General features: G+C 39.5%; 3 protein-coding genes and 1 long non-coding RNA gene across 8 annotated transcripts in view; 2 read left to right on the forward strand and 2 right to left on the reverse strand.

The window, feature by feature from the left end:
- Window positions 1-1,932: 1,932 nt before the first annotated feature.
- On the forward strand, window positions 1,933-9,837 carry LOC142375466 (uncharacterized). The gene is made up of 9 exons (XR_012768961.1): window positions 1,933-2,167; window positions 4,254-4,313; window positions 4,436-4,482; window positions 5,518-5,581; window positions 5,894-7,270; window positions 8,838-8,882; window positions 9,006-9,073; window positions 9,463-9,542; window positions 9,654-9,837. It is a non-coding gene; the product is annotated as an uncharacterized LOC142375466 (long non-coding RNA).
- A 1,624-nt stretch (window positions 9,838-11,461) lies between these two features.
- Window positions 11,462-16,056, reverse strand: mtfr2 (mitochondrial fission regulator 2). The gene is made up of 8 exons (XM_075459086.1): window positions 15,933-16,056; window positions 15,005-15,178; window positions 14,737-14,841; window positions 14,312-14,433; window positions 12,901-13,109; window positions 12,489-12,795; window positions 12,128-12,311; window positions 11,462-11,997 (listed from the first exon to the last, which is right to left on the reverse strand). Exons 2-8 carry the CDS (start codon window positions 15,074-15,076, stop codon window positions 11,953-11,955), a joined length of 1,044 nt encoding a protein of 347 aa, XP_075315201.1. The 5' UTR covers window positions 15,077-15,178; window positions 15,933-16,056; the 3' UTR covers window positions 11,462-11,952.
- Window positions 16,057-16,170: 114 nt separating this feature from the next.
- armc1l (armadillo repeat containing 1, like) lies at window positions 16,171-18,431 on the forward strand. The gene is made up of 7 exons (XM_075458631.1): window positions 16,171-16,245; window positions 16,582-16,760; window positions 16,933-17,024; window positions 17,124-17,307; window positions 17,403-17,519; window positions 17,651-17,725; window positions 17,837-18,431. The coding sequence occupies exons 2-7, from the start codon at window positions 16,608-16,610 to the stop codon at window positions 18,029-18,031; spliced, it is 816 nt and encodes a 271-aa protein (XP_075314746.1). The 5' UTR covers window positions 16,171-16,245; window positions 16,582-16,607; the 3' UTR covers window positions 18,032-18,431.
- Window positions 18,432-18,507: 76 nt separating this feature from the next.
- The window catches only part of map7b (microtubule-associated protein 7b), a 28,408-nt gene continuing 21,914 nt past the window's right edge, over window positions 18,508-25,001 (reverse strand). For all 5 annotated transcript variants that reach the window (XM_075458629.1, XM_075458627.1, XM_075458626.1 and 2 more), the window contains 9 exons: window positions 23,924-24,063; window positions 23,401-23,772; window positions 23,152-23,320; window positions 22,978-23,061; window positions 22,828-22,878; window positions 22,708-22,732; window positions 22,481-22,598; window positions 22,174-22,361; window positions 18,508-20,366 (listed from right to left, as the gene is read on the reverse strand). In XM_075458629.1, coding sequence (XP_075314744.1) covers window positions 20,356-20,366; window positions 22,174-22,361; window positions 22,481-22,598; window positions 22,708-22,732; window positions 22,828-22,878; window positions 22,978-23,061; window positions 23,152-23,320; window positions 23,401-23,772; window positions 23,924-24,063 — 1,158 coding nt within the window. In that variant the 3' untranslated portion in view covers window positions 18,508-20,355. The remainder of the gene's footprint in view (window positions 20,367-22,173; window positions 22,362-22,480; window positions 22,599-22,707; window positions 22,733-22,827; window positions 22,879-22,977; window positions 23,062-23,151; window positions 23,321-23,400; window positions 23,773-23,923; window positions 24,064-25,001) is intronic.

Consider the following 25,001-nt stretch of genomic DNA (forward strand, 5'->3'; position numbering starts at 1 on the left):
ACTGTTTATGGGAGGCAGTAAAATATAAATGTAAACTAGAACCAATTTCATAAGGACACGACTGTTGAGTCTGAACAATGAATACAAAGGAATATTGTGACAAACAAAGAAAAAGAAATGTATGCAGAGGAAGGCATTTGTGTATTTCCTAATATGTTGTGGTTGACACACACACTGTCAGTAAGTAAGTAAGTGAGAAAATAAAATACTTGTAAAATGGACTGATAAAAGTGATAAAATGTTACCTTCATATGTGCAATGCTGACATCTGGTGGAAGAAAATGTACTTACAAAAAACCTTTTTAACGTAATGGAACCAGAGTGGAACCATCCAGTGTGTTACATTAATCTTGTATTCGCTATCACGATGTGCAAATTAATGAAAAATTAAATAAATTCAGTTATTTTGTTGTCATATTAATGAAGAAGCATAGAAAAGAAAATATTGTTTTGAATAAAATGTCTGGCCAAATAAATGTAGACATTAAAGGTCGGCAGTTAATAAAAAACAACTTAAAATGGGACAAATAAAATAGCATTGCTCATTATGGTCATGAGAAATGACTAGGAGCCAGTGTGCCAATTTTTCCAGAATCGCAGTCCTTAAAAAATACTTCTCTATCATTTAGATAGGTTGATTTGACCAGGAATTTCTCCTTAATACTAGTTATAAAGCACAAGTACAACCAAGTCCAAAAATGAAGAAATAAAAATCGATAAAAATGGAATCTCTTTCATTTTCAATATCTCTAGTGTTTTTACAGATCAGATTCAGATTCAGATAGAACTTTATTGATCCCTTTGGGAGGTTCGTGCAGAGAAATCCAGATTCCAGCAGCACCATTACAGAAAAAATTAAAAAAGAATAGTATAAAAATTATACATGCAGTACTATAAACTATGTTTTATACATCTCAGGCTAGGAATGGAAAGTGTATGGTGTTTACAGGATGTAGGTTAAAGCGGAGCTGATAACACTCATCTGCACACTGTTGCACACACTGCAAAGAACTGTGTGGGTATTTCTTAGAATTTCAAGGCATGTGGTGTGAGTTCTGCTGTTCTCGAGATCAAGAAATGTTTTGTTTTTTTCTAGAAAGCTCTGAACTTTATCTACACAGCTTACTGATACTGTAAGATGTTGTACACAAGATTTTTCACTTCATACAGGCAAATTAAAGGTTTGTGATTTTGGGGCCCATTGTCTACACCAAAAGAAGAAAATGAAACCAACCATTTTAACAAGCTCAGACTGCCAATAAAAGGTTTGAATATCATTAACTAATGAAATAAAAAGTTGCTATAGATTGTTAAATATGCATCTAGTTTTCTGGATATGTTCCCTGTTCACCAAATGAAGGTTCTCATATAAATGGTTCTTTTTAAAAGGACAAACCTTTGCGAGATCTCGCAAAACTTTTCTACTTTCATCTTTTAAGCGGCATATCAATCACAGAATAAGCTGCTGAAGATTCTCAGTCATGGTAATCACAAGAGCTTAAATAATAGTATACTCCCCACCATCTACAGTAGCTAAGCATCAGCTTATAACCACCATCTAGCTTAGAATTGAAGAAGCCTTTCGGATGAGAGGTGGAACGTCCAGTTGCCCTTATTCAAGCTCTTATGATAAGCAAAGAACAAACACCCTGACATGTAACTATGACTGTAAATTAAGTTTACTCAGTAAATATCAGTGGATTCAGATTTGACTGTTCGTGTAAACTGCTTTATAGTTACAAAACTAAAAGCTTATTCAAATAAACTTAATTATACAGTCCATAGAATGTGATTATGCTATAGATTCGTAAGATCCAACAATATAATTTTACTTTCAGGATTGAGCTCCCCACCTCTGCTGAAGATGACGCGAAAGCCTTCCCCTAAATTGAGATGTGTGCAAGACTTCACTGCAGTTTGCATATCTGAACTTTCTGTTTGATCTCTATAGAGTTTCCTTTGTGGGTTTGAGCGAAACCGAAAACAGCTTAACAGGCAAATGTGGCCTGCACATCCTTTGTAACAACCTGTGACGAATCAACTCATCCAACTGACATCTACTCCAGAGAGTTTTGTGAAACCATTTCTTTCACTAAGGTGGACTAAAATGCACCAGCATGACAAAAGAGCAAATCTGAAGTACTATGGAAGGGGCTGAAGAAAACAGGTAGGTTAAGCAACACAAATCTGTGCACTTCAGTAGATAACACGATAATCTTGTATCACCAGTACACAGGGACTGTTAAGCTGTTTGAGAATCAGACATTTCTGTCATAATAGCTTTCTATCATAGAGAATTTACTGCTGGTTTGACAGCCTGTATTTACTATTGCCCATTGGTTGGGTAGCAGTGGATTACACGTATTAAGTGTGACACAATCAAACTTTCCCATTTTAAAAGTTTGAAGGTCAACTGTATCAAAACTGTATTTAGTAGAATAAAAGCAGAAAACCTTCAGCTTTGGTTTGGACCGTTTCCAAAAAGTCATCATGAAAAACATTCAGTTTATAGAAATTTAAAACGAAATAAAGATTGTTTTTAAGTATATATAAATAAATGCAATATTTGATTCTGAAATATTCTGAAGCAAAGGTAGAAAGATTAGATGGTGTTTTATTGAAACCCTTAAAGTGATGTTAGCAACTTTCACACACAAAACAACAACAACAACAAAAACAAATTAATAAACAAAAAGATGAAAAAGTCAAATATCTAACTGATAGTTTTGGAGTATTAATGACAGCAAAACAGCCATTATAATCTATTCAAACTGTACTATTGAAAGAAAGTGGTGAGCATTGAAATAGTGTCTGTACAGATCTGTATGCAACATAAGTGATCGCTGGCTTCATATACAATAGGACATGTCCCAGGAAAAATCAAATAATACTAATACAATGTTTGGCTTTGGTTAAAATCTGAAAAAGGGAAAAAGCAAAAAAGAGAAATGATTACATAGCAAAGAAGATGGTATAGATCATTTCTGGAACAAAATGGATGTCAAGATTCAATTCAATTCATTTTAGAAGAGCCTGAAATGTGAAATATGAAATATGAAAGGCTTTTTGTAAGTCTTGTGTTGTAAAACACTGTTTAATCGTCTCAAAGTTTATTACTGCCTCTTCTCATTTCACAGCTGCCACTGACAGAGAGGCAGAAGCTGATTGGTTCATGCACTCGCAGCGCTGATTGGCTCACTGTTTGACGAATATATATGAGCATGCAGTTGCATTGTTAAGTGTTTAAGTATGTGTTATAGTTTTATGGATTTAAGTATACAACTTTACAGAAATTAAATTTTTTTTTTTTTAAATGGAAAGATAACGTAAATAAGTTGGGTTAGTATAAAAATGTATGAATAAATCAGTTTTGACGAAAATGCGTGAGACTCTGACGTAAATTACATCATTTTGAAATCTTGTGATACGTTGCAGACAAAATGTCGATACGTGTGAACATGAAGAACGTTGTAAGTTAAACTTTTCACTGAAATTACTATAAGTAGAAACATTTATGGTAAAATCTTGACCTTAACGCATGTGCACTGAGTTGATTGAAGTCAATGTCCTCATTTTTATTTTTTGGAAGTCAACGTGCTCATTTAGCATTAGCATCGTACGCCAGTATGTGGTTGGTACAGTTGGTTCAGACAAACAGTTCGGTTGCATTTTGTTTAGAAAATGATGAGAAGGGCGCTTTGTTTATACTTTTGGTCATCTTAACTATTGTTAATCACTGTTAGAAGAACTGTTATAATGCATTGTTAAGACAACAGGGATGACCCAGAAGTAGACTTCGTAACCATTACCAGAATGGGAGCAAATAGGACAATAACAAAGGACGGCAGACCGTTTGGTCAGAAGTTCATACTTAGGATAATGCTTCAAAATAGCACGTTACTAGAACTACACAGCTGGCTTCAGTGGTTAGAGTGGGTCGTCCAGTAACCGGAAGTTTGACGGTTCGATTCCCACTCTCGCTACGCAAAAAGATTGGTGAAACGGACAGCTGGAGGGGTTTCAGTCCACCTCCTTTTCACGGCCGAGGTTCCCTTGAGCCAGGCACCGTACCCCCATGCTCCCTGGTGGCTTTGAATGGCTGCCTACCGCTCCAGTATATGGCATCTGTATCTATGAGTGTGTGACCCTGTGCATGTGTGTTTCAACAGGTGTAATGATAATATGTAATGATATATAACCAGTATCTGATATATTAGTTTTTTCAGTAACACAATTTTTTGTTGATTTTGCAGATCTCCATCGAAATTAGGAATGCAGGTTGTGAATCGCAGGTTGAAACGTCCTCTCAAGAAGTAAGGTTTATTCAGTAAAAACATTACTAAGTGCACAATCAAAGCTAATTTAAGCATAAGATCCCAAATGTTCCATTTTATGTGGTTTGTACTACATGTTTCTTCTTTTCTTGTATGGCCAGGAAGAAATGGAGTGGACTGCTTCTGGTGATCAACGAGGCCTGCCCAGGTAATTATAAAACTAAACATAAGCTCTATATGTAAGGAAGCCATAATATTGCCCACTATATTAATAATTTACTTTAATATGTAATTGGCATATTTAGCAAAAAATCTGAGTTTGAGTGCAATCGAGATTGAGGATGAGGATAATCAGCAAATCATCATTGAATGAATTTAACTATTGATGGAATTCTGGCTTAGAAACTAATCCAAAAAAGAAAATTGATATCTATTAACTCAAAGGGATCTGTGGACGCAAGTCCTGAACTCACAGGCTTAATCTGAGACACACTGAAGCCGAATGCAAGACCGGAGTTTCATCTGCATAGAAGTGGATATTAAGCTTTGGGCTTCAGGCTTATCTTACACAGGCAAAAGTGATAGAATGGTTTCAAACAATAAATCAATGAGAGACACACAAACGCCAAAAAACATTGGCTATCAAAAGATTGACTTTTACACTTTCTTAGAAATGTGTTGGGCCACTGTGTACCACCAGAATAGTTTCAAATTGTTGTGGGTGGAACAGCGTTCTTTCATCCTTTGTTGCTTTTATAATTGTGGTGGAGAGTGCCGTTTCCCATACGTATTATTGTTAAGCTTAATTTGTACTACTGTCTTAGCCTGGGAGGTTAAAGAACACCAGTCAACTCAAGCCTATACAGGACAGTGATGAGTGTAGTCTTCAACTTTATAAGTTTCATGTGTGCAAAAGTTTCAGTTACCTTCCTTTCATAAAGATTGAAATAATGAATTTAAACGCACCTTTAATTCACTTTTATTTTAAGAAGTCAGCAGCATCTGCTCACCCCTCAATTCTTCCCTATATAATACACTATATTCCCTTCCTAAGGTATGAAGCCACACATTTTACCAGTGCCGTCACATTTACAACAGAGCTGCTGTTATTTCACTTAACAGTTACACAGATGAACAATTACTGGAAATATGATAAAGTAAATCAAATAAATCCTTCAGGTATTAAACAGAAGAGTGTGTGCATAACTTACGCTGAAGGCTGAATCTATATTTCCCCCTGCAGAAATGTGACACCACCTGCATCATTCATCAAAGATGATGAAACCCCAATGGAGGTGGACTAGAAGGTAAAGGAAGATATAAAACATAAACAACAAACACGGAAGCCTCACTACTTACCACCGTTTTAAATGATTCATCTTGACCAACAACCAGCAATATCTCTTCGTGCTTTTGTCGATGCATAATTTAGCCTCCAGTAGAAAATTCTGATGATTTCTACACATTGACTTTATACAAATTCAAAAGCAAATGCAGTTTGTCCAAAAGAAGTGCTCCGAGTGACACAATGAATCCCCTCGTGGTGTGGCCGCATATTTTCAATTTACACAATTTTATGGCATCACATATGAACGTGCTTATTTTGCTTTCCTTTGTAGTATTTCTCAGAGACGAGGAGGAGGAGGAGGAGGAAGACCTCATTGAAAAACACTCTACTTTCCTCAAAGAGCTTTATCATGAAGAGCATTCCCATCACTATGGCTAAAAGCTACAAATGTCATAGTTCTGGTGGAAACTAATGTACCAGCCAAAAATAAGCAAATGAAAGCCACATGTAGCACCGATAGAATAAACAGAAAAAGAATACAGTGTCATGTTTACAATCATTTGTGACCATTTTCAACATTTCACTTGATACAGATACTTTGGTGATGATTGTTTATCATAACATAATATTCTATTCTCATGTCATATTATATTGTCAAAACCTACATAAAATACAAGGATGAAATATGTAAATGCTTGTGTCTTTACTTTTTTTATTTAAAAGCAGTCTCTAAGTCATTGTACTTTAGATCCTCATCATATGGAGCTTGTGTGGTGACATCTGTATCTAATATTTGTCTTAACAGCCTCTAAAATGACTGAAAAATCCTGCAATTTCTTGCAGTTAAACAGTATAACCATCAGTAAAAGATACAGACTAAACATCTGGGGCCTCATGTACAAAGACTTGCGTGGATTTCCTACTGAAACATGGCGTACGCTCAAACCCAGAAACCCTCCTACGCACAAAAATATCCGGATGTATGAATCGCATGAACCCAAGCACATTTCCTTTGTACAGCGCACATGTTGGAGTACTCGGACCCTCCCTGTCCACATCCCTACTGAAATATGCAAATCATATGTAAATGAGCCCTGCACCTGTGATTCCTCTCTCTGTACGATCAGAAAATAAAGAAAAAAGAATGAGAAAGAAGGGAAAAAAGAAGAACGTCACAGAAAGCGAGATAGAGGTGCTATTTTCTGAAGTGGAGGCGCGCAAACATTTTAGAAATAATTTTGAGAATGCATCTGGTCCTTTCTGAGGGCCTTGAGGGCCCTGACAGCTTGTCTCTGATCTCAACCCCTCTGATTACTTAAATAATGCTATACGTCATGCCACTACTTTTTCTTATGCTGATACTTCTACCATGAGGCTTACTCAAACCATTAGTGAATAAAATACAGATACTAATTGTTGCTGTCCCAATGTAATGCTGCCATTGTACTGCAATCTGCTTTAATGCAAAGTAGATGGGACAGTTTTGCATTTTGCAAAGGATGGAAGAGGAAATGGAATTGTATAATGTTTAATGATAAGGAACTAGAGCCTTGAGCAACCATTTACTGCAAACAGCAAAAGGAGAAGCAGCTTTAGATCACAGCAAACTATCACATCTTTGTTGATATGTTGGACCAACATATAGATAAATCAATAGGAATAATTCAAAGTCCAGCCCAGGAGTTTGAGGAAAACATGAAGAAAACAGGTGTGTGTGTTTTTTTTTTCTTTATTTTGTACCTCAGTTGAGAACACGTTGAATATTGTTTCATCAGCTTGTTGGAATTACTTATTGTGACATATTGTTGAAAGTTAGTTAGAAAAATGAGTAACGGTTATTTACTTTTCATTGTGTTATTTAAAAACACTGGATTTGAAAGATCTTTCATCAGAAAGGTACTCTCGTTACCGTCGCTCTCCACTGACCTGTCAATTAAAGTAAAAAAAAAAGTCTTTGTTGTGTACACACAGGCTGCATTAGTTCAGGCACCGCACATGTTCAGTTGTTGTTGTACCTGCAATGAGTAGAGAGTATAATTTAGCTGTTTGAAAGCTATGGGTAAGTTTGCACTTTATATCAAGAGGATGTTATTTTATTTATTTTTGTTGTATTTTCTATTTTTTGGATATTTGCACCAGCAGGAGTGGCATCGGATTTTCGCTATATGTATGCACTGTATATATATAATGACAATAAAGGCTATTCTATTCTATTGTCTTGTATTTGTGAATACGAACAGTGTTTACGGAGTTGACACAAAGATATTCTGCTATCATTTAATTTGAGAAGAATAGAGAGAGAGAAAAGGAAAATCGTTTTCCTTCACTGTTGTTTATTTTGTTTAAAAGAAAAGGGAACGATAGGATTCTTTCCTACTGTCCCTACCGCTTTCCGGTTGTTGTCGTACCTGCAACGAGCAGAAACCACGTTGTCGTAAAGAGTGAATTGAAACACACGTGAGAACAATACGTGCAACACCAGATGTCTGCGCAAAATAATAACGTGAGTTTAATCATTTTAATGAATGAATGAATATACCTTTCACGGTATTAGGTTAAATCTGTGTACATTTATTCTAATGAACCGGGTCAGTCAGACTTTGGGAAACTTTGGGAATGCTAGACTTGTTAGCATTAGCAAGAGTGGTTATCCAGGAGCTCTCGGAGGATTGTCGTTGGGCTGCCCAAGTTTTGGAATGTTGTTTCGTTTGGAAAAAGGCTACTTTAACTCATTTCAGCACTTAATCTACTGGCTATGACCACATTTCAGTTGCTGTACGTGTAACTATAGTTTAGGATTGCAAAAGATTGGATTGATGCCACAAATGTTGTTTGAAGCCACATGGACGGAGACGTGACTGTTAGCACTTGTCTCATCCACTCTTAAGTGTACACACTTGGCTATGTTCTTTGTTAACAAAATGTCTTTTTTAGCCTTCCGTCTATCTTCATAACTTTTTGATCACTTAAAAAACCTTTTGTTTAACCAAGGCAGTGGTGAAAATAAAATTGTGTTATTACACATTATTAGAACAGTGCAGGAAATAGGACTGGATGTCTTTAGCAGAATGGAGAAAAAAAAGACAAATAACAAAGGAAGACCGAATGTTCGGCCAATAATGACCCAAAATATTAGACCTAAAGAACAAGATGGGAGACGTCAAATAATTAAAGATACCTTAACATGCAGCTTTAAGTGTGAGGTAAAAACTCATTTGAATACATATTGGATTCTTCATTTTTATGTGGATGTATTCATTGAATTTCTCTTCTAGAATGGCGAGGAAGAAATGGAGTGGAGTGATGAACAGGATTCAGGAGTAAATATATAACATACATTATAAACATGCAATGTGGGATTGATATTCATGTATTTCATAATTATAATAAGTTAGTACTTCATACATGACTTACTGAGGGTATCATTTCTATTATCCATGCAGCCACAACGAGTCAGAATCTGCAACTTCCTCATCATCTGGTGGAATCAGGATGGAGTGGACCGCTTACGGTGAACAAGAAGGACCTCCTAGATGAATATATATTGCAATGTGGATTTAATATCTTATAATATATTTAGCACATTTCATCTTTATTATTTAATATACAGTGCACACAGAAGGAATATGTATGTAAAGCTATTCTGTTAACATTGCTTCATCGAATCCAAAAAATTTTAAACTTTAAGTTTGTTTTTGTCTCTTACAAAAATTGAGACATTAACAAATAATTTTTCAAATTTTTAGACGTGTAATGAAAGAAAACTACTGATAATAGTGTAATAGAGTAATGCTTCCACTTCATTACTCACCGAAATAATTGCTGTAAAATGACTGAAATGAATAGTTTTACTAGTTTATGCATGAATCACTAAAGGAAACATGTCTCTTTTCCATGCAGCATTGTGACAACATCTGCATCCTCTTCTGATAATGACGAAGATGACATGACCCAAATGGAAGTGGACTTTTTTTTTTCAGGTGCTGAAGGCACAATTTCTCTCACACATTAATTATGTTCATTTCACTTTCAATCATTTTCAATAGTAAAATAATTAATCAATTAATGAATTTCTCCTACTTTTATTCAAGGGGGCCTTGGTTACCATCATGTGAGACTGGCAGCTGCATCACAGGTTTACAACGGCGCCATTTTCTACATCCCTGAGCTGTTTAGCTTCCTGTACTGGACCTGAGAGATGCGTCTTTCCCCAATACAGGGACCCCACCAATTGGCTTAAATTGGGCAATATTACTTAAAATATTAAAAATATTAAATATATTACTTGAAATTTGTTGTTATTTGATTTTAATAAAATTTCAAAATATATTTAACGAATCATATGCACATCTTTTTTCCTCCCTTATGTAAGAGCTGGGTCCCTCCCCAGTTTTAAGTCATTGTGTGTGAAATTCACCTTTAACATACAACCTGTGTATTTATAGTCTTCAACTGCATAAAATGAAAAGCTAATGTTAGAGAGCTGATCTACCAGGACCCCGCGCTCCCTAAGGACCCCCCACAGAATCCCTCGTAGGATCATACATATATCTTTCTCTTTCTTTTTCTCTCACTCCGTTGGGGAAAGGCTTCAGCCAATTTTACTATCTCCTTAATCAAATCATTTATTAATGTGTTTATATAACACACTATTTGTCAGCCCCTGCAGCAACTTATACGCAAAGGCTATTGCCGCAGTACATGGCCGCTTCCATAGCTTAACACTTCTTCTGGCACCCTGTAGCAGCCCCCAGCACCTGACAGAAACAGAGTTTCACCTATTATTAGGATTAATGGTATCATTCCTCTTCACTTTACATCAAAAACGTAAAAATAAATACATTACTATTTAAATAAGCGGACACATTTCAGAATGTTACAAAACACTTTTGCACAAAGTTTGAAGCCTCTGAAAGAAAGACACACTTAATGACAATTAAGAACATTCACGAGATTTCATCAAAGCTGTTGAATGAAGACAAACATGATTATTGAACTACTAAGTTCTACACACCTGAGACACTCAAATTAAGCTAGTTTTGTTGTCATGCTCAGAAATCTGTACCTGCAAATGTTTGCTGAAAACCCTTCTCGGGCCCATCATCCAGTCCTGAGGAGAGCTGCTGTCGTCTCCATTTGTGGCACCTTGGTGTTTTATGGAATCTGATCTGAGGATGTCAAAGGTTAACCTTTCCCACAGAAGGCAACTGTAATCATAAAGCAAGTCCGTGAATTCCTCAGTTTTTGTTCTTAAGAGCGGGCAATGCCTTAGCTACATCACATTAAATACAAGTGAATTGCGGGAACAAAAGTCAGCAGCCTTCTAAGACCGTCTCAGCCCCCAGGTGTAGAATATTAAACTCTGAATGTGTTTCTGCAGTGAGAAGAGAGAAACTTTTGATACAGAGCACAGGGAAGAGGTGGAAATCTGGTCAGGAAGAATATGGCTATGTTGAAAAATTAGAATCAGTACCATCAACAAGTTGCAACTTCACATTAAATAAAGGAAAAAGGTAAAGGGTAAATTCATTTTCAACATTAGTGGGCTCACGTTAAGAAGACCAAAGGGGATGACGTTTAGCTTATGAACACAGGTGCAGCCGGGTTTGTTTCTCAAAAATGAAAACCTTTTTTCACCCCACAAGATAGAATAAATGAACGTGAATTCAGTAAAATATATGTGAAATCCTTGGGCCAAAACAACATAAAGAGACTGTATATTCCTTTCAGTCTAATTATTTTCACCTGGTTAGGGGTCCTTGCAAAGGTCTCAACCTGATCATCTCACACTGTGATATAAAGGCACCAATATGCACATGTGCAAACGACTGGATTTGGACACAAAAGGAAGTAATGGCCAAAATGAACAAATGATCAGTGCAATTTGACTCTTTAATGAAATAAAACTTATAAAATTGCATAGAATAGAAATATGTCAATCTAAAATCCCACTGCCATTCACATGACTTGGCTGAGGTAAATATAAGGGCCTCACAAAGTTATCTTAGAAACGTTGTTGCAGGTGGGTAGAAGCTACAGTGCACATCGGCTGAGTTACATCATCACATTATTTCCTTTAAAGGTGTTCTTTACAAACATATCACATAACACTGAGGAACACTTTAACAAGTAAGAATGAAAAAACAAAAACCAGTACCGTAACCCTTGTTTACAGTGACTGCTTTGACAAAATTATTCATTCAAAATCCCATCTGCGACACTTAAAAGACACAAACATTTTGTCCATTGTGAGAGAAACTCTCTCAAAAGAAGGCTGGAGCAGAAAACAAGGAAACGAAACGTTAAGTCCGTAGCTGCAGAAATCAGTAATCTATCAAGCGTGACTTGGTGTGTCCCCCTGGGAGTTAAAAGTCACCGTTCAGAACCAGATCAGAAGTGGCGGCGTCCCTGACTGCGTCTGGTGTGGAGAGAAACCTGAAACAGAAGAATCAGGTTTAGCAGCTCTGCGGATGTCGGGGAGGTGTTGTGTGTGTGTGTGTGTGTGTGTGTGTGTGTGTGTGTGTGTGTGTGTGTGTGTGTGTGTGTGTGTTGATGGGAGACAAACCTGAGGAGCCTCTGGACTGCCGAAAGGGGAGAGTTCTATTGAATTCTCTTTGTCGGAGGAGTTGTTGTGGCGGTGCTGAGCAAACTTTCTCTTCAGAGCCTCAGCAATCAGAGCTGCTGGGTCATTAAGTAACGCAGCACCTCCCTTACTGCGTCTCCTTTTGACTGGCGAGCCCCCTGGTGATCTAATGAGAAAAGAGTGAATTAAAATACAGCAAATAACTGCAGGAGATAAAATAAGTTCTAACTGCGACGGCACTAAGGAAATGGTTAGGGAGGCTTAAGCCGTCTGACCATATCAGTGCATGGCTGCTAGTAAAACCTGATCAGAAACACTGACACATTTTATAAATCTAGAATACCTCTCCACTGAGCGTAATTTCACTTGATTCAAGTCTTTCAGAACATCCAGCATGGAGGGAATCCCCCTGTTTTCTGATCCTCTGCAGAGCCCCGAGTTCTGGGGCCCGAGCGGACCCTTATCGGTAACGTTCTTGCGCTGTCTGATCAGGTCCAACACAGACGATGTGTCGGTGGAGGCGCTTGGGCAGGGTGGTGGAGGAGGGGGAGGTGGAGGGGGAGCAGCACAGCGGGGTGTGGAGGTGAGAGCGGGAACTGGAAGAGGGGACCTCAAAGGCGACCCTGAGCCGTTGTGGGATTCAATCCGGGCTGAAACATAATCAATCGGTTGAAAATTAATAGAGTATATTTTTCTGGCATTTTGCTGAGATGAACGGGCGTGTTTTGAAATCGAGACAAAGCACAAATGCGTACCCGAGGGTGGAGCAGCAGTTACAATCATGGCGATCTGAGCTTGCAGTTTGAGCAGTTCACTCTCCAGCGCCGTGATCTTCTTCAGAGCGTCTGGATCAGTTTTCTGTCGGCGGGATCTTCCTCCTCCATGAGACTGACTCAGGGCTGGTCTTGGGTATCTCATCAGATCTCGATTTACAGTGTTTTGCTTCTTTGGAGCTAAATGGTTCCTATCAAGATCACACAGAAATCTTGTGGTTATTTAGGGTTATTCAGACTTTGTGCTGACAGAACATGGGTTCTTAAAAAGCTTTCTGCTCTTTGGTGTGCCTAACTGGATATTATACAACAGAAAAAGCACCCGACCATACACCACCATTTGGAGACATCACACTTGCACAAGCAACAGGTCCCTGTTAGCTGATAGCGACGTTAAACGAGCACTCAAAAACTATGGCTGCATTTCTCTTGAAAAGATTCCAACACAGCGACATGCAACTAATGCTTAAATGTGACGCAAACTACAGAGACTGCCGATGATGACGGTAACCTTTACAAAAGCCATATTGTCTGCACATTCAAACACATAACTGCGTGCACAGCCTTCTTTAACGTTCTCTGAGAGGGTTTGTAGGACAAGAGGAAGCCATATTTTGTCAGAGAAAGCACAAATTTGAATATTTCTACAAAATTAAATGGAAAAGAAAATCTTTGTTTTATTTAATGACACATTAAATATTAACACATTGTTTTAAAAGTATAATTTTAGCACCAGTATTTGGCAAATAACGCAAGTGAGACCCAGTCCAATATTGTGAGCAGTGCAGGATTTCAGGCCTTTTGTCACATTTTTCTTCAGAGACAAGTTTAGAATAAAAGCTGCAGGAAGATTCAAAGCGTCAGCCTGTTTTTTGTTTTTTTTTGTGAGTAGAGGTGCGCTGATACTGAACTCTGTATGTACATGTTCCGTTTTCTCTTAAATTGGATCCATTACATAACAAAGCCTACTGGCACGTTTGTCAAGAAGCAGCCATCAATGAAAAGGTAAATCCAAAAACTTGGGAATGTGATGCTGTAGACATTCTGCTTGTGGCTCATCACAGCAGACTCCAATGTAGGTTATGTCCTTATTTGCAAATCGAGCAAATAAAAACCCATCACAAAAGTAACTTGTCTAAAAGGTTTCTTTTCGAAACATTGTCAGTAGTACTGCGGCATCAATACAGTCGGTGCTTCGAGGGCTACAATTAGTCCCGTATACCACTACCTCCAAGGGAATAGGCCTGTTACTACAACAACGTGAATGGATAACATCACACTGCATCCTGCACGGCTGTGTTGCACCACAATTTCTCAAACGCACACTTTTAGGACCAAATTAATACATTAAAAAAAACAACAACAACAACTCCAAAGTGTCTGTGTTTCTTGCCTGGTTTTGGCAAAGCTGTCGCCCTCGTCATCAAACACCCACATGACGTCCGCGAATGAGGGGATGGCTGGTGTGTCTGAGCTTTCAACATATCCGCGGGCCCTATATGTTACCAGGGGGATCTGAGGAAAGAACATGGACATCAGGGGATTACACACCGAGGCGCTGACTGCATGACCAAATATATGTATAGTAACAGATGGCACATGTGTAAGAATAGAAAAAAGACTGACAGAATAAATGTGTTACACATATTAGCAATCAGCAGACAAACAACACTTCTGCTCGAGGGAACATAAAGCACTGGTATGATTTGAGTGGGGTTCAATCCTTTGTTGGCAGTGCAACGCATATTTCATATGTTTAATCAGGCAAAAAACAAACTTGCAACTTCAAAATAAGCGTTTGAAAAGGCTGCACAATACCTGGAAGTGGACACGTGGGGTGGGGTTCAGTGGGAGATTTGTCCCAATCATTCGCACAACGCTGCGATACTGACCACACAGCTGACTATCCCACACGGGAACCAGCTACAGATGAGATTAAAAACACACAAAATGTCAACATGACCTCAAGAGTGATGAAATCCACTCTGTCAGGTGACTGCTAAAAAGTGACAACACTCCATTTTTTATTTTTTTTGGTCTCAAGCATTTGAAACAATTAGGACAGAAATTAGTTTGTGCAACCTACCATATCTGGAGCCACTCCAAAGTACTCCAGGACCATGCGTAACACATCGAGAATATCCTCTGCTAAAGACATTGGAGAGAACGTTCCCTGCGCCGGCTGACAACTGCAAAGCTCGTCTTTCTGCTGACCGACTTGGTGGGAGGGCAACACAGAGCGGAGTCACATCCTTTACACCTGAAGCAATGCAAAAATCACATCACATCCAGCTACGAGGTAAACGACAAAAAAACAAAACATGACAGAAGTCTTAAGGGGGAGATTAATCTCACATTCCAATAAAATTCTAATGACATTGTGCCTGAAACTATTGCAAAGACATAACATGGTAACTCAAGCTGGACAACAGCAATCAAAACATATGCTTTTTAAATGGAAACCTTTATTAAATACTGTTTTTTTATATACGCTATGTTCTTTAATGAATGTCATTCCATCATTTCACAGGATTGCTGAATGCAAATAAACTCAACTGAAGGTGGTTTATGCTGTAGTTTATATTCATGTGTTACTCAGTTTCAGTCGAGCTGAACGACAGTATTTATGGCTGTTTTTAATTGAAATCAAAATCCTTAATATGATCCAAAAAACCATCAGCAGCAAAACCATCAGCAGCAAAACCCTAAAGAAAATGACTCAATGTGATACAAAATTGGACTTCTGTATTCTGGTTACCGATGTTCAGGAAGTCAGTTGACTTAGTGCCCGCTCAATAAAATAAAATAAAAAACACTATATAAGCACACTAGAAAGTCAATAGTGAACTAAGTTAAAAGAGTTAAAAACCACCGACTGCCATGTCCTTACTGAGCAGTGTGGGTACCGCAGTGGAAAAAGCTGCATGGGTCATCAAAAGTAACGTGCCCTGATGCCATGGAAAAGATGCGGACATAAAAATGAAAATAAACAGAATAAACACGTGCACACTTACCATTTATTTGTTTTCTTGTCCAAAGAAAACTAGATTTCAGTAACTACACTTTTTATAAATCGTTTTTGGACGATAAATAAAGACAGTATTTATCCAGGGTTTTCCTCTTTGCTCACGCGTCCTGGAACCAGACCTTTGAAGTCAAAAAAAGCTGCAGCAGCAAACCGTCCTCTGATTGGCTGTGAATGCAGAAGTAGAATGATGAGCCAATAGAAAAGCGCAACCTAAAAGTCTCTGCAACGGCTGGTTGACCAATCACGTGTCCCCCACTAAATTTGTATTTTTTTGTTCACGAGCTACTTTTTGCCCCCGGGTAAGAAAACATGTAACTAAACTTAGCTAGGTTTTTTGCGTTTTCAGGTCCTTAAAGTGATATAATTTACATTCAGTTTACAGTTTGTAGTCCAAACGGTGTAACAAAAGGAATAGAAATGTCTTTGTCAAGCCGCCCAGCTTCTTAACGTGTCGAAAGCAGCTAGCTAACTTCATTAGCCTGCTTATTATCGTCAGTACTTAAACGGTCAACTTTTAGCCGATTTAATACATAGTTACAACATTGTCGCTATTCTGGATTAAGAGCTCGAACACAAATGTTCACCTGACGTCTAACGTCAAAAAATAACTGAGTTGTCTGCAATGTCTCTTTCAGTTTCAGGTCTGGTTAGGTTCACAAATATGATGGATGCGTTCTCGGTGGTGTGTCAGCTGCGGGATCTTGCCTCTGAGCCGCAGAACCGAGCGGTGATAGTCCAGGACCAGGGCTGCCTTCCCGGTTTGGTTCTTTTCCTGGACCACAAGGATCCAGAAGTGCTCTTTGCAACTCTGCAGGTAGGAGGAAGGTGCTGGACTGTAGTGTGCTTCTACTATAGAAAGCTGTGAAAACAATGAAGTTGGTTTGATAGTAGGGTTTAGGTAGTTAATTTAGAATTTGAAATATGGATTTTGTTTGCACTGTTGCAGCACACAGTAAATACCATATTACTACCCTCTCTGTCCTCAGACTCTGCGTTACTTGGCTGAGTTGTCTCCCAATATCCCCACCATGAAGAATGAACTTGGTATGATGGTGAGCTTGGAGAATCTTATCGAAAGGTGAGAAGATTGTATCTCAACTTTATGGCGATAGGTTATTTATGACACAGGGACACCCTAAACTAAATGATCTAATATATATTGTTTTTCTTCTTACAGGGAGAGTCTGTCTGTTGACATCACAGCCTTGGCTAAAGAAGTTTTTAACATATTGAGCTCACCTGCTAACCCTGCACCGCGCACGCCAGAAAGGGAAAAGAGAAAGAAGGCCCAGTTCTTTATAAACACCTCCAACAAGAAGGCCAAGTCTGTCACGCTGCTCATCCAGGGGCTGGACAGCACTGTAAGGAGGCTGACTGATGTGCGCTTGTGTATATTCAGAAACCATATCTGTTGTTTCCAGCAAGTTCACTCGTCTATTTTCTCACTGCTTTTAAGCACCAGCGAAGCTTGTGTGAGGGAGCCCTACTGAAAGTCAAAGGAGTGATCAGCTTCACTTTCCAAATGGCCTCCAAGAGATGTACAGTCCGCATCCGTTCAGACCTGCCCACAGAGGTAACAAGCATCACTATTAGTTTCTGTCCCTTTAATTCTGTCAAGGCTGATGAGAAATCTGGCAGAAGAAAATAGTCCATCCCTTCGCACCGATACCCAATAACCCTCTTTCTTTGTCTCTTCTTTTGCAGAGTTTGGCAACAGCCATTGCTGCCACTAAGGTGTTGTCAGCTCAGCAAGTGGTGAAGAATGAAGCAGGGGAAGAGGTGAATGACTTAAAGCTCCACTGGTGAAAAACTTAAGGAGTCTTTAAGTCGTGAACTTTTAAAACATTCTTCTTTTTTTTCCCCTCTCTCCTGTCATGACGTTCTGTCCAGGTTTACATTCCTCTGAACTCTTGTGGAGTGGAGGTGCCGCAAAACTCAGCCCTTCCAGATTACCTCCCTGAGGAAGAGGAGAGCCCAGAGAGGGAGGTTGACCGCGCAATTTCCCGCACTGCAGCCAAGGAAGATTCAAGTGGCAGCTGGCTCAACGCTGCCGCCGGTTTCCTCACAAAAACCTTTTACTGGTGAAGCTGAAGTGCTGTGAGGCACTGGGTCATGGAGTTGTGCTTTAGGCTCCTCCGTTACACGACTGGACATCACTAAGTTGCGAGACCACAGGAGTGCGTGGACAAGTCTTCCCCTCAGGCAAGGGACTACAAGTTATCACCTTGTGCATGAGCACATATTGCAAACTTCCTCTTTAATCAACAGTCAGTGTTGAACAGAGAGGGAGACACTTGAAAAAATATCGTTTTTCTGGACTGACAGTTTCCTATCCAGTATTCTTTTAGTTTGTAAATGTTTCTTGAGTTGGTCTTTCCAAGCTGCCTGTTTGTTTCTCTTGTATGTAAGAAGCAAAGTTTAAGATCCTTGCTATTTTTCTATAATTCAAGTTTTTCACTGTCCTGATGTGTTGATGTACTGTAAAATAAATGTACAAAATAAAACCCATGTTGTCTTTTTTTTTTTTTTTTGTTAATTACAAATAATTACAAAACTCAGTGTATAGGTAATCAATTGAAAAGGTTTTATTTACTTGTCAAATAGTATAGCTGCAATAGTTGTACAGAAATTTCAGTAATACAGTGGTTCAAAGAACTCATCCGAGCCACTTTCTTAAAGAGTTTGAGTTGGTTTTCAAAGCTTTGTGGCCTCAATGAAATATCCACCTTGCATAATTTATGATCAAGTTAGTTAGCATGTTGATAATGGCATGTTCTGCAGTACACGACCAAGACATCTGAAGGTTATTTAATTTTGGTGGTACCAGTGTAAGATAAAGGAAACTGATTCTCATACGTTTGCACTTCAAATGCAAACAGCAGCATTACTGGGAACCGGAAAAAAAACAAAACACAAGAGTAATGGTTGAGTTCCAGCGTTTAACCTCACCCATCATGTCCTTCTGCAATGAAAAGTTGTATGAGGGACCATTGGTTAGACATAAAAGCTCTTATATGGTGATACAACATTTTAGTCTTTCATACTTGCATCAAAATGAAGCCACTGGGGAGTTTGAGCACATGGGCAGAATGTCAAAGCTCATGCAAGGAATGCATATTTTCACTTCAGTGTAGAGAGAGAGAGAGTCACCTCACTCCTACATTGCAGTAAGGCAAAGGAACATCAAAATTAGCAGCATTTCTTCATCAAAATGATCAAATTAATCAGATTATTTGAACGTCACCAGTGCGTTATTTAAATCCATTTTGTCCTGGCTTGGCCAAAACAGAAGGTCTGCCAACACAGGCTGGCTAAGCTGCAAGCAGGGTCCTCCAACACTGTTCTGCGGCTGATTCAGTGTGAAAGGATGTAGGATGCAGCTTTGATATGGTTTAACTGAAGGGTAAACAAAAGAAAGGGCTTGAAGCCAATGCAGTAATGCCTTTTTCTACATCTGAACAGAAAGTGAAGACAGGATCAGGGCAACAAAAATAATCACATTTTAACTGTACAGCAATTAAATAAAAACTAAACCAAAGAAAATCAAAAGTTTACATCTTATTACTCTTGTTCTCAGAGAACATTTAGTCATTATTAAACCTAAAGTCTGTAATACTCAATCCACCCCGGTGTCACCCCCTTAACCCCTAGTTTTAAACACTGTAGACAGCAGAATATATTACATTACATGACACTTTCAAGTAGTCGCAATACAAATTTAACAGCCGATATTCCTTCATCCCAACTCTTCTGTAACATTTTAGTAGAAGCGGTGAAACATGGGAATTACAAGGTTTCAGTTAAAGAGAAAAAACACAAATGAAACCGCGTACCTCTGAGCCTCGTGCACAAGTTCCAGCTAGAAATTGCTGATGCTGAAAATCTGATTAACGTATGTCTACAGCAACAAAAATCTTCAAGTATCATGGCTGGATACTTAACAGGTGATCTCAGTTTACATTATTAGCAGTTTGTTTTTTTTCCCCCCATTCACAGTCACACATCACGCACGCCACAAGATAGAATGCAAGTTCAATGCCCTTCTGTGATATCAGGGCATTTGTTTCAGAATTGGGGAGGGGGGAGGGGGGGGGGGGAGCTGGGCCAGCACACAGAACAAAGATGGCCAAGTGTCATCGTGGTCAGAGACAGAAGGATAAGCTCTTTCCCTGAGAGTTTCCCGAGGGAAAGGAGACTCCTCTCAGGGGATGCTTTCTGCATATCTTTGGAGAAACCATCTTTGGGAAACAGCTGCAGTGCTTCTTTGTAGCTGGAGGAGGGGGAAAAGTACAAATCTGGTGCTGTGAGTCCTTCCTTTGACGCAGTCCAACAGTTCCATGTTTCTCCACCTCCATCTGACTTTTGCTCCTCTCCCTCTGGGTGTGGAATCCTCATGTCTCGACACAACGTCAGGCAACATCTGAATTTCAAGAGCAAAAGAAAAGAAAAGAAGTTTGGTGGTTATGAAAGTAAATGCTGAGCAAAACGGTGTTGCTTCACACCGTTTCTGGAAACATAGTTTTAAGAATGAAAGATGTAATCTTGTGGGGCAGAAAAAAAAAAGCTTCCTTTCACCTACTGTTTGTGCATTTGTGTTTTGAGGAATTATGTCCAAAACCTTATTGGCATGTTTTTCCAACCACTTTTTCCCCCTCATTACAAACTAATGGCCACCTTGAATGTACACACCTCTGTTCAGGGAGGAGGTGTCAGGTGTGATGCCTGTGGCGGCCTGTTACAGGCTTTTGTTTTTATTGTTGCAGGCGCTGAAGTCTGATTAGTGCTGAATAACGTGGAACTGCATGTTTGATCAGATCCAACACCTCTCTTTCTCCTGAGAATACTTCTTCCATCACTGACTCAGCTTGAAAGTGAGTTAGCACATCTTCACATGCAAGGTTTTCCACATCAAGGCTTAAGATCAACAACTCTTGATTCCTGGAATAAACACGCATCATCACTGATGAAACAAGACTAAAAATTTCCCCAAAGGCAGGTTCATATAACAGACTGATAAATCTGCATCGCTCCACTTTGCACATGAAGAGAATCTCGAATGATTATTAGAGCATGATGTTTATTCAGGACCCGGCATTTACTGCTTAGTCTCACATCAGACTAAGTTTTAATCAGAAACATATCAATCAGATGTTTACTACATAAAACAAACACCCCTTTTAATGCTGCGTGCAGCAGTGATCAGGTGGCAGGGAAACCATCGCTCGAGAGAAAGTTGACAAAGTAACAAAATCTAACTACAAAGTTGTTAAGCTGGCAACAATAGTGCCATGTAATATACTGATAGGACTTCTTTTTTTTTTTTTTTTATTTAAAAAAAGAATTGATATTAACTCGGTTTCACTGGATCAGCCTATAAATGAATTACTTACAGGGAAGTGAAGCTTGAAAGTATTTTAGTTGGAGAACAAACCTGGTGCTAAAACAATGTATATATGAGAAAAATAAGGTTTTGTGAATGATGAGGTCCATAAGCTATAGTAGTAGAAGGCTCTTGTGTTTCTTGGCCAGGAGTGCAGCAGTAACAGATTAAAATACACAACAGGCAGCATCTCTAATTTACTGCTCTAATGTACGATAATAAAATCAGTGATATACCAGTGTTTGGTTAGCCTGGGAATTCCCATGCTGCTTTGCGCGCGATTTCATTCACACTGCAAAGGCAGCCTGGAAACCACCGCCCTTATTTTTGCCTGAGTTAGGGAACCAATCACAGAACGGGGGGGGGGGGGGGGGGCAGCAAGACGATGACGACGTCTTTGGACACGAGAGGTAGAGTTATTTGAAAATTAGTCTAAGTGAGAGACAAGAGACTTCCTGACTTTCAGCATGGGTCAAATGGATTCTTCGGTAATTTTCCCATCATGCAAAGCATTCGGTATGTCATCAGACAGGGCCTGATAAATATCCACGTCTTTTAGACCAAATGCTTCAAGTCTGAAACTTCTTTTCAGGGAAATTCGTGACCTTTGAAAGCCTGAAGCTGACCTTGATAACATCAGATATAACCAGGATTTCTTTGACAGGTAAGTAGCTGCTCTGTGATTTTACACAGTGTTGAGAATCACCTCTCATCTATGTCAAATCAGATTTACAATGTAAGATTCATGCCAAGAGATGGACAAAGTGACTGATATTTAGAACCATATCAAGAGAAAGACAAAAGGAGCAAAAGGGGGCAGATGTGTGAAGGAGGAATGCTTAGTGACCTGGTCCCTGCTGGGCTGATATATCCTCTACTCCACTCAGAGGCTTTAAAAGACCATTCTCTGTGAAGGCTATGACAGGAACTCTCCCCTCCTCCTCCTCGTTCTCCTGCTGCTGCTCCTCTCCTTCGGGAGGCGATAACCTGGAATGTGAAGGCAGCACAATCACCTCTTCAAACTCCCCGTTCTCCCTGTAAAACAGAGGATGAAGAGAATAATCACACATCTTTACCCTCGCTATAGTGATAGATAACATCAAGGTGGGATTAATTGAAGATAATTGGTGCGTGTTTGAAGTCTTCAACTCGACCTCTGGCTCAGTGTTGTGCTGCTGGGGGTCGGGTCGGGGTCAGGCTGGCGAGTGTTGCCGTTACTATTGTGTGTGAGGGACACTGTCACTGCAGATGGAGCAGGAGAGGTAGGGGTCACTGATGGTGAAAGAAAATCAATAGGGCTGTCAGACACAGCATCAAGGGAACATCAGAGGAAATATTTGACAAGAGTAAAGGCATATCAAAGAAACGTATATCAAGTTACCGGCATCGTCTCCATTCCTGACTTTCTGGAAATGACAAAGGAAAAAATGGGAATAAAAATATCTTAAAAGATTATTCAGTTGGATATTTGCTAGATTTTTTGCCCTGCATGAATTGTCACCTTTTCTGTTGTGTCTGAGCGTCTTGTTCTCTTCATGATCTCCTCAAGGCGCTGGTGGTTAGGAAAGAAAAAAAAAAAAAAAAAAAAAAAAAGGTGTGATATGCTGAACATTATGAATAATATGTGTTTTTATGTGTTAACTTATGTCACCTTCTTTCTCTCCTGGCGTTCAGCCTCCTCTTTCTGGAAGTGCTTGTCTCTCTCCTGCCTCAGTCGAGCCTCTTCCTCCTCTTTCTAATATACAAATATACACACAGGATGTCTTAGCAGCAGACTTAGCTAAACTCAACCTTTAGTTCTAAATGCTTTTTCTAAATACAACACCTGTTTCTGGAGTCTCTCTGCCTCCTCTTTCTCTTTCTGAAGTTTTTCCTCGTCTGCTTTTCTCTCTTCCTCCTCCTTCCTTCTCCTCTCCTCTGCTTGCCGCTGAGCCTCCTCCTCTCTCTTTGTCCTCTCCTCTGCCTTCCTGCGAGCCATTTCCTCCCTCGCTAATCTGTGTAGAAACAATCTTCAGTCAAAGATGCAAACACACACACCTTTACTCTCATTCTTTTCTTTGCACAGCCAGCGTACCTGGCCTGCTCCTCTTGTTGCCTTCGCTCCTCCTCCTCTCTCTCCCTCTGCCCACGTGCCAGCCGTCGATTCTCAGCCAGGATACGACTCGCCTCCTCTGGATCTGTGGTACCTGCTGAAGGTTTGTGGGCTGGAGGACTGCTTGCACTCTCTATCGGCTCTGTCACCGTCTTATTCTGACCCAGGGGCTGAGGTCGAGGCTGAGGAGGGCTGAGAGCCTGCTCTTCCTCCTCCTCTTGGGCTTTTGTGGGCGTTGAGGGTTGGGAGCTCTCAGGTGTAATCCTAACAGGTCGAAGGTTTCCAGGGTCTTCTGACCCTGAAGACTTCAGCAGCTTGGGGGTTGGAGGGCGCCCTGTTACCTTCTGAGGGGGTCTGTGTGCAAAAACAAACAAAAAAAAACAAAAAACATTTGGCAACATATCTTTCAATCTTTCAGAACTATCTATAATACCAGTTCAAACTTGGTTTATGCACCTAATTTCACAGTCTATGTTGCAAACCAACATGAGCGATATTCCCCTACCTGCCAGGAGAGGGTGCTGTCACTTTGCTTTTCTTCTTGCCTGGAGAAGTGGTGCGTTTGCTGGGGGGTAAAGTCAGAATGGGAGCCAGTGGAAGTGACAGGTTGCTCCATGATTTCCTGACATTGTCACGATCCTTTCGCTGCCGGTGCAGGTGGAACGAAGAGAGAGAAAAAAAAATAATGCTTCTTTTCAAAATTTTTCACATTACCAGATCAGGGCCAGGGTAGCACAGCAATTTCCCTTTCAAATAACACTACTGTGGTCCAGAATCAATTGGCCCCAACCTCCAAATATACTGCCAGACATCTAGTCTTCCTTACCAGATTTTTGGAGGGCTATAAGATATATCGATCTTAAAAAGATGAGTAGGGATACAGGGCGAACAAGTGTGAAGAATCAAGTGCCCCGCTGACAGCAGTTGTTGAAGTTGATCATTAACAGGATTAGGCTTAGACAGCCTTTCTTTCACCATGGATGACCTCTGGCGCCAAGACATGAAACAAATGTGTTGGGAGGAGGGAGGAGGGGGGTTCTTACAAAAAACTAAAAATCAATCCTCTTTAAAAACACACCATCTCACACTGCATCCATTATCTTGTTTAAAAGTAAAAAAACAAAAGCAATTGTACAGAAAATTCACATGACCTTAAGTATCCAAACATTAGTGAATATGGTAGAAATGGTATACCTGTGGCATTCTGGAGTGGATCGGGATTATCTGTGCATGTCTGGGGGTCAGTGTGTGGAGATGTACAGTACAGAAGATGCCCTCACTCTAAAACCTTAATGGCATAAGCTGTGACAGCAGTGGACAGATGGACAGTGGATGTCACAGTATGTGTGTCTGATGACAGATACTCTGATAACACACTAACAAGATATTAAAAAAAAAAAAAAAAAAAAAGTCAAATTGAAGTAAGAATCTAAGCTTTTCAGGGTGACACTCGTTTGAAAAACTGTGATAAACAATATTACTGGAATTTTAAGAGCATTTTAAATGGAGCTAAGCAAGTGTGTCCTCTCAAAGAGCAAAGAACGTTTTATTTCAGACACGTAAATGCGAGAAAGATGTACGAC

This window comes from Odontesthes bonariensis, chromosome 24 (genome assembly GCF_027942865.1).
Source record: "Odontesthes bonariensis isolate fOdoBon6 chromosome 24, fOdoBon6.hap1, whole genome shotgun sequence".
Classification (NCBI taxonomy): domain Eukaryota; kingdom Metazoa; phylum Chordata; class Actinopteri; order Atheriniformes; family Atherinopsidae; genus Odontesthes; species Odontesthes bonariensis.